The sequence below is a fragment of the Hemicordylus capensis genome, chromosome 4 (assembly GCF_027244095.1).
Source record: "Hemicordylus capensis ecotype Gifberg chromosome 4, rHemCap1.1.pri, whole genome shotgun sequence".
Classification (NCBI taxonomy): Eukaryota; Metazoa; Chordata; class Lepidosauria; order Squamata; family Cordylidae; genus Hemicordylus; species Hemicordylus capensis.
Genome location: NC_069660.1, coordinates 71,635,066 through 71,643,549, shown reverse-complemented (window position 1 = coordinate 71,643,549; position 8,484 = coordinate 71,635,066). Strand labels below are relative to the sequence as shown.

General features: G+C 41.5%; 1 protein-coding gene across 9 annotated transcripts in view; it reads right to left on the bottom strand.

Moving 5' to 3' along the window:
* Window positions 1–1,807: 1,807 nt before the first annotated feature.
* Window positions 1,808–8,484, bottom strand: part of USP49 (ubiquitin specific peptidase 49) — a 90,309-nt gene continuing 83,632 nt past the window's right edge. For 8 of the 9 annotated variants that reach the window (XM_053246179.1, XM_053246178.1, XM_053246175.1 and 5 more), the window contains exon 7: window positions 1,808–8,407. In XM_053246179.1, the coding sequence (XP_053102154.1) occupies window positions 8,217–8,407 (191 nt within the window). In that variant the 3' untranslated portion in view covers window positions 1,808–8,216. The remainder of the gene's footprint in view (window positions 8,408–8,484) is intronic. The other variant, XM_053246183.1, reaches the window with a different exon arrangement.

Below are 8,484 nucleotides of genomic sequence, written 5' to 3'. Positions count from 1 at the left end.
CCTGAAATTCTGTGGTTCAATAAGGTAAAATGTCTTATTCCAGACTTGGTATTAGAGGCCAGAAGAAGCCCGTTCATGCTCCTTGTCTGTTTTGGGGGATGTTTCTGTCACTGGTGGCTAGCAAGGGGGTGTGCTGGGAAGTAAAAGGCTACCACTGCTGGGCAGTGTACAGTGATGGAGAGGGATCAGCTATTAGTGGGTGGCAGAGGCTGCGAGGTCAGAGCTGTCTGCCTGCAGAGTGTTACTCTAGCAGATCATGTGCCTCAATGGTGGGCACTGAGGCAATAACAAAGGGTGTTGAGTCCCCCAAAGTGCTGCTTAATGGTTGTCTCTTACTTCCCAGCACACTTGGCGGCGGCAGCTGGTGGTGGTTTCAGCAGTGACAGTTGTGATATTTAAGAATGTAATTAATTGTACAATTCTCAAGGGAACTGGATAGTAGCTGTACCCACTGACCACAAAATAGTTCATTCCATCAATTTTATGTAGCAGTGAAACTCTGAATAAGGTGATAAAGCCTGTTCCACAAAGGTTCTGCATGCTGGACTCCCCAAATACACAATAGATCAGGGGTTTTTAACCTTGGTCCCCCAGATGTTGATGGACTGCAACTCCCATCATCCCTAGCCACAATGGACATGGCTGGGGATGATGGGAGTTGTAGTCCATCAACATCTGGGGGACCAAAATTAAGAAACCCTGCAATAGTTCTTACCTCTAATGTAGAATAGCTGGCAATCGGTGGTGCCAAGTCTATATTCAGTTATTCTAATTATTCCGTTTCCCCATAAATCTACTTCAGTTGATTTTGCGTTTTAAAAGATGGGATTAAAATTGTGAAGAGAATAAAAGTTGCAAGAGACACTGCTTGTCAGGGTTGCTAGATTGCAGCCCTGGAAATGAGCATTTTTATGTTTAAAAGTATAGATGGTGGGTCTTTCCACACCTGTTCCTTTCTTGCCTGCAGTACTGAGAGACACCCTACTATAGAGAAGGGGAAGGAGAACAGGCTAAAATGGGAAAGAGAAGCTATGGCTACCAAATCTCCTACTTTATCAATACTTTTAAAACTTGGCAGCTCTAGCTTCCCTTGCAATATTTCAGTTGATATACCTGCACATTCTCAAGTGGCGATTACAAAGGAGAGCAGAAATGTTCTGCAAATACAGTTCCACAATATGCAACACAGTACTTTGCTTTACCTTCATTGGTATATCTAGAATTTCCCTCTGCCATGCTCTGGCTGAACTGAATTTGAAGATCACACTTCAGACTACACCTTTGACACAGCATTTTGTTACAGAATTCTAATGCATCCTGCATTAGAAGTAGCCAATCAGTCTTGGGCCTTCTGAGACTTCCGTCAGAATATGCATATTAAAACAATGCAGCAGTGACCATGTCTCATCACCTTGAGCTATCTTTAAGGAGAACAATATTCGTTATTAGACTAGAGGCTAGATCTGATATCTGGAAGAAGCAGTATGCAGTAGGTGCTGGAATCTCAGTTAAGCACCTTTCCATACAGAGATTTCATTTCTAAGCAACTAGACGTCTTGAGTACATGCATGTGCAATGCTGCATGACGATGCAATGTTTGCTCCTCTAATTGGGAATCTAGGCAAGCAGTACTATATAGGGTAGAAGAAAACAGTGGTTGTTGCAAGGCACCAGTCAGTAATTTAAAAGCCTTTCCAAACTGCTGTGTCAATAGGTGGCTCCAGGCCTTCTTACCTTTTACATCACAGTTATGAAGTACTTGCTTAGAGAGGAGTTATCCTAATTTGAAAAAGTTCACTGACAAAGATTTAACACAAAAAACCCAAAATTATCTACTTTGAGCAAATAATCTGCATTATTAGAAATACAGTCTTTAGACACAGTAAAATACATCAAATTGCTGGTAGGAACCATTTTTCCCATTGACATACAGATATGAAGTGTAAAAAAGCCAATGCTACTCAAGTATTGTAAAGTAAAGTACAGATCTGGGAAGGGGGGAAACTTAAAACATGTGTCCCATGCAAAATGTAATTAGATACAAGGCACCAATTGTTTTCATCTTTAAAAAAATTGTTCACAAAGCTTTATCGGTAGGCAGAACTAATCCCATCCCAACTCTGATTCCACTCATACAAATTACTTTCAATCGGCAATACTGCTGGAACATGTTGGGGGTATTTTGCAGACATTCAAAACTTGCTCATTTTTTCTCTCATCAGACATACCTGGCACACAAAGCATATTCAGAATCTAATGGAACTTTACAATCAGAATGAGGCCTTCTCTATATCAAGGAGACAATATGTATGCTTTCAAAGGTCTCCCTGTGAGTGAGTCCATAGGACACATTTAACACCAATTTTATTTGTACATTTTAACTTGTGGGTATGTTATGGTTTCCCTGAAGTGGACAAAGACGTACTTCTAATATGAATGTAATTTTAAAAAAATCTGCACAATAGAGTAGTTTGTTGGGACAATGTTCTAATTCACTTACTCACTTTGTAAAATCAGTTAATATTTTCCCAACTCTTGCAGCAGGCCTCAAATATAAGAGGATTCCATTAAATTATTTTCCTTTCCCCACACATTCAAAGTAATTAGATGATGCTGGTTGAAATTATATTTTAAAATGCCATATATAAGCACAAATGAATAAATGGGTCTGTGTACTCCTGTGGCTTTATTTTGATAAACACGAGGATGGTTCTCAAAGATGCCCCCTCTGTCCAGCTGCAGAGATTCAGGATGAAATATGTTTGACATAATGTGCAGTGTTCACCATGCCTTGTAATGAAATGTGTGGCGTACCATCATGCAACTGTGTTTGCACAATTATTGTGTTTTACACAAGAGCACTCTTGCACAACTGTGCACACATTTCGGCAAGTCATACAGAATGTTGTGCAGTATGTCAGCCATTATCCCCGTGTCAGCTTCTTCTGCACCAGCAACATTTAGGCACATCCATCTTATGACATCGTCACATGCAACTTCTCACTGTTGGGGACAAGGAAATACACACTGGCTGACATCCTGACTAATGAAGTGCATTTGCAGCAAAAGAAGCAGTGCATATTTGCTGTGTTCCAGAATAAAGCAGCATCGGTGCTTATGCCAAAAGTGATTTTCTCCAATCTCCCTTCTCCTCTGAAGCACTCTGTGACTACCAATAATAAGTTCCTGATGGTCATGCAGTCCTCAGGGACATACTTTTTGTCCCCGAGCACTTCAGAGGGAAGGAGAGATTAGCAAAAATCCTTTTTTCCACCTGAGCACTCACGCTACTTTACTCTGGAATGTAGAAAATGCACACATGCTTCCTTTGCTACACATACACTTTGACCAATGTGATTATGTCACAATATAGGTACCTACAGGTAATGGGAGGAAGGAGATAATTAAACAAGGGGATGCCATTTTTATGGCACTCCTGCATCAAGGATAATGTGTAGTTTTGTCTTCAGTGGGAGAGAGAGAGCGAGAAATAATGAAAAGTGCTCCAAAAAGCTGGATGAGAAGTTAGTCACTATTCCATAGTTTTGGACAGTGGTTGTTTGCACTTTCACAGACTGCAGAGACCTCTAATAATTACATCGAATTAATAAATCCTTTGCTACCTTAGACTCATTTTCATGAACAGTGCGTACTGTATTTAATTGCTCTCCACCCAGCCTGATTTTTTGTGATGAGTTTTTGTTATATGCATAGAACAGCAGTCCCAAACCCACCCCCAGCTGCTCCTAAGGGTTGCAGGATCCTCGGGAGTAGGCTGCAGCAGAAGAGTGGGAGACTGGAAACCAGGCAGAGGAGAGAGAGCCTCCATCCAGTTTCCAGGGAGAGAGAAGTTGTTGCTTTTAAAATGTAGTTGAAGTAAAATGCACTTTACTCTTGTGTGTAGGTTTACAGCCTGATCTCAAACACATTAACTCAGAAATAAGTCTCAATGGGGCTTGCTTCCTAGTAAGCATGCTTTTTGGCTGAAGCCTTAAGGTGAATGGAATTACTTCCATGGATTAACAGCTGTGGATGTGTTTGTGGTCCATACTAAGCATACGGAGACTTGGATGAACTGCTCAGTGATAATGTTGTCAGGATCAGGGATGATCTATTAGCCTTCATTTAACATATACACAAACATAAAAGTTGAATGTGGCAAGGAAAGTTAACATGGGAAGACATGCTATCCAATTTCTTACTGTCAGGCTTCCATTATAATGGCAAGATACAAAACTATCAGGAAGAGTCAACTGTAATTACATTTTCTGCCAACCAGGACACTTTAAAACAGTGTACAGCACAGCAAGAGCATTGCTTGCAGTAGACAGATATAAAAAGAAAGAGCATAAAAAAATGCTATACGCTATCGCTTCCAAATAAAAGCTAATTATTACAGAAACCTCACAGTGTTGGAAACAGCAAGCTTAATTCAAAGTACAGTTACTTCCTTCCTTATCAAGGTAATTTTAATCTGCATGTTTTCCCACATCTCATGGCATTCTACTTTTCACATGAGAGGCTACTACCGGCCAAATATGCTTGGGAAATATGAAGCATTCATGGCTACTGATACAGGGGGATGGGGTGGGGGTATGAGTTGTTCCTATTGTAACTCAAATATGGATACAATACTCATCAATATAAAAATAATATATGAAGAGTAGAGTTGCCAACAATTTTTCCCAGGTTCTGCTCCTGTGCCTTTAATAGCAACTTGATATGCAGACAATAGCAGGTGAAATCTAATGCTATGTACCTGCTGGCATCTATACAACAAGTTGCTGTTAATGAGCAATTAGGCCATTTCCCCCTGCCCTCTGGTCAGTTGGCAAGCCGATTAGTAAACCTGCTTCCACAGCAGCTTACGTGATATGCAGTGTTACCTTTCTGTAACGCTCCACCCTGGGGCTTCTGCAAACTTCTAAGCAGCCTCGATGCTGCTTGGAACAAGCAGTTGCACAAGCAGCACTACCGGAGTTTTCCTCATTGCAGTGAACAGGGAAAATTGCAGTTGTGCACAACTGCTGCCTGCACAACCACTCGCTCAGAGCAGCATCAGGGCTACTTAGAAGTCTGCAACAGCCTTGGGGAGGGGAGGGGAGAGTGCTAAGGAGATGTGACACTGCACATCATGTAAGCTGGTTAATCATAATGTCTGCTATCAGATAGTGACTATAACAGTTGACCTTCATTAACTGAACTGATTATTAAAGATGCTTGAGGATGGAGGGTTTTCTGGAATGTCGGATGTGCGAATTTTGTGTGCACCCAACCCTTGTAAGCTACATGTAGAGTTTGCCAGTCCTGGCTAGTCTAAACAGTAGGTTAGGATCCTAGTAGAATTAGAACATGTGGCACAGTCCTAGTCAGCAGCAGCTTTGTGCAAACACCTCATCCTACCTTTCTTCTCCCTTTCCAGTTTAGTACAATAGCAGGAAGCTGCTGTTGTCCGGACAAGCCCTTAGATTTTTGTAGCTTCCCTTCTTTTACCAATGACTTTTGCCATGAAGCGACTGATAGAATTAGGAAGATGGGCTCATGGTAGCCACCAGGAAAGCACTTGAAAATTCTGTGCATCCCAGATCCCTGCCCATTTTTTTGAAGTGAAGTTGGTTATGGGTACCCACCACTGTGCTAGAATTTGGCTGTGGCAAACAAGTGCAAAAAGTTATTTTCCCCAGCATTTACCAATGAATGTTGAAAGCGGAATTCTCTGTATGGCAAGGAGTGTTCCCGACAAGCTGCCCATAAGCAGAAGCCAGCATCTGCAGGACTTTCAAGTAGTCATTGGGGCCTGATGGTTGTGTGAAATTGCCTGTGCTCTTCTCTGAAAAATGTTCCTTGGAGTAATGTGTGTTGCTCTCATAAAAAGATCGCAGTGGCAGAAAAACACCAATATCTAATCATTACAACTGCAATACTAGATGTACTATATTGTATGAAGCTCAGCAGCTCTAGCAACTGGGTCAGAATCAAACTCCATTAGCTTTGCAATGAGGCTGCACCTATTTCTGCAAGTTTTTTTTTAAGCTGGTCCATTTCTTATGAACAATTAGGGATCTGGTTATAATTCTTGATAAAATGGTGCCCCCCCCCCGCCAAAAAAAAGAAAGCAGCCCTCTAAGCCAAGTTACAAACCTAGCAAAAATTATATATGTTTCATGTGCTTTACTTCTCATAAGTGAACAATGTGGAATTTTGTGATTTGCTACCAATCATTGTTTTGGAGTTCAACAGCAGCAAGTTGTTCAGTCGCACAGAAATCTGTGTTTTCTAAGGATGCTTTCCCTGCTAGAGCTACAATAGTAGTAATCAAAGAAGTCAACAACAGCTGTAACCCTAGCCACCATAGATAGCATACTGATATTTTAAAATATTGTTGAAGGGATTATGTGCATGTGTCCTAGGTAAGCTGTGGTGATAACACACAAGCTCATAGTACAAATTGGGTTTCTGAAGTTCTGGGTGAACAAGGTAAGAGTGAAAGAAGTGGGAGTAGGAAACGAGAATTAGGATGAATACACTCTATTGTAATTCAAGGCTGGGAGAATCCCTTTTGAAATGAAACCCTGAACTCTCCCCCTTCACCCCACTACCAAAAACAATGGGAAGCAGAATTTGCTAGAGTGATGGTAATTTCAGAGGGAAAGATATTCAAAACATGGTTAGTGAAGGCTTGATCATCCTTTATCTGTGTGACAGCTGCTACATACCTGATCATTTCTTTTCTGCTTGAAGTTGCACTACACTTAGGACAAGAGTTGATATGTTGCAATAGCAGCAGATGACTCCTCACCCCGCATTAATACAGAAAACCTAATCCTCAACTGTGAAACTGGGTGGATTCACAAGATAGCCAATGCATAATGAAAGCTATCAAAGGTCATGGCTACTCCAAAATAACTGCAATCATTACACGGGAAAATATGGATTGAGAGCAGTGTTCCTTCTAACAGGAATTCCCAGATGTTGTTGACTACAACTCCCAGAATCCCCAGCTGCAATGGCTTTTGCTTGGGGATTCTGGGAGTTGTAGTCAACATCTGGGAATCCCTGTTAGAGGACAGAGAGCACAACCTAAGTTTTGGGTTGCAAACTTGCACAAGTGGAACAAAGCTTCTGCAAGGGATCTTCTTTGCAATCCCCACTACAGTCAACCCCACCCCACCCTGCCCAAATGCTCCTGAGGGTTGGGGGATCCTCAGGAGGGGGCTGCAGCAAGAGGGTGGGAGGGGAGACTGGGCAGAGGATAGCACCTCCATCCAGTTTCCAGGGATTCTTCCCTCCCACTATAGCCTCTTGTACCACATCCCATGCCATTCCTCAGGGTATCCTCGACCCTCAGCTTTTCAGTGGGGAGGAGAGGTGGGGAAGATCTCTTGCGTGATCTCTTGCACAAGTCTGGGTGGAACCCTTTAGCTTATCAGCAGATGCTGAAAATTAAAATAGGGTAAAGAAGAGGAAGAAAAGTTGTCCTTGTCATTTCTAACACAGATTCAAATTGAAACAGGTGACATACTCTTCAGCTTTTTGGACAGACAAGAAGAGCTGAAATCATTTCCAAAAAACTGGAATGACTGCAGGGGGCAAAAGGGGACGTCCATTTTCAGTAGGGTTATACAAAGTAACAAAGAAGGAGTGGTGAACACATTTGTAAAAATCGTAAAAAGATCTTAGCATAGGTTTTAGTACAGTACAACTCCATCTATCCAAATTATGCTGGGTTAGAAAGATGGATGGGGTATAATAACTGGGTATGTTATTTACACCACGAGGTGCAACAACTATTCACCAAAACAAGAGAGGAAGGATTAAATGGGATTCTACTGTACCTGTTCATTTCTGAGGAATAAATATATTTATGGCCAGTTTGATGGCTTTTGTTTCCTGGTTGTACACAGAAGGATGGATGCACCTACTTTTCCATGCCACATGAGATTTCTCTTTGAAAGAAGATAAATGATCCTAGACAATGGAGGCTGTTACTCTTTGTTTTGTTTAGAGGAAGGAGGGGTTTACAAATACACCCGTCTTTAAAAAAAATAGATGTTCTGCTACAATCTCATAGAACAGAGTTGCACACAGTAGGAGGCCCACATTTCCAGACTGTGGATCCAAATCATTCCTGCAGCAGTATTTGTATCTGTCAAGATGAATGAACTCCAAAGACTTTTTAAAAATGAGCCAGTTGATTGAGATAGTAATGCTTCCTTTCAGGGGAGTGTCAGTCTTCTGTCTTTATCATTGTGTTTGGATGGCACCTGAGCTTGAAGTTGTGTTTCTGAGATACTTGCTTTCCCCTGCACAGTTCTTTGAGTATAAAAAAGAATGTAGGCCTGGGTTTTGCATACCTCCTCCACACTACATACATTCAGTTTGGAGTCATTGCAGTGGACCCAAAACCCTAAAAAGGAGAGAAAACACCATATGTTATGGTAGGACTTTAAAAAAATACTCTTTAGATTGCTTTATAGGGAACCT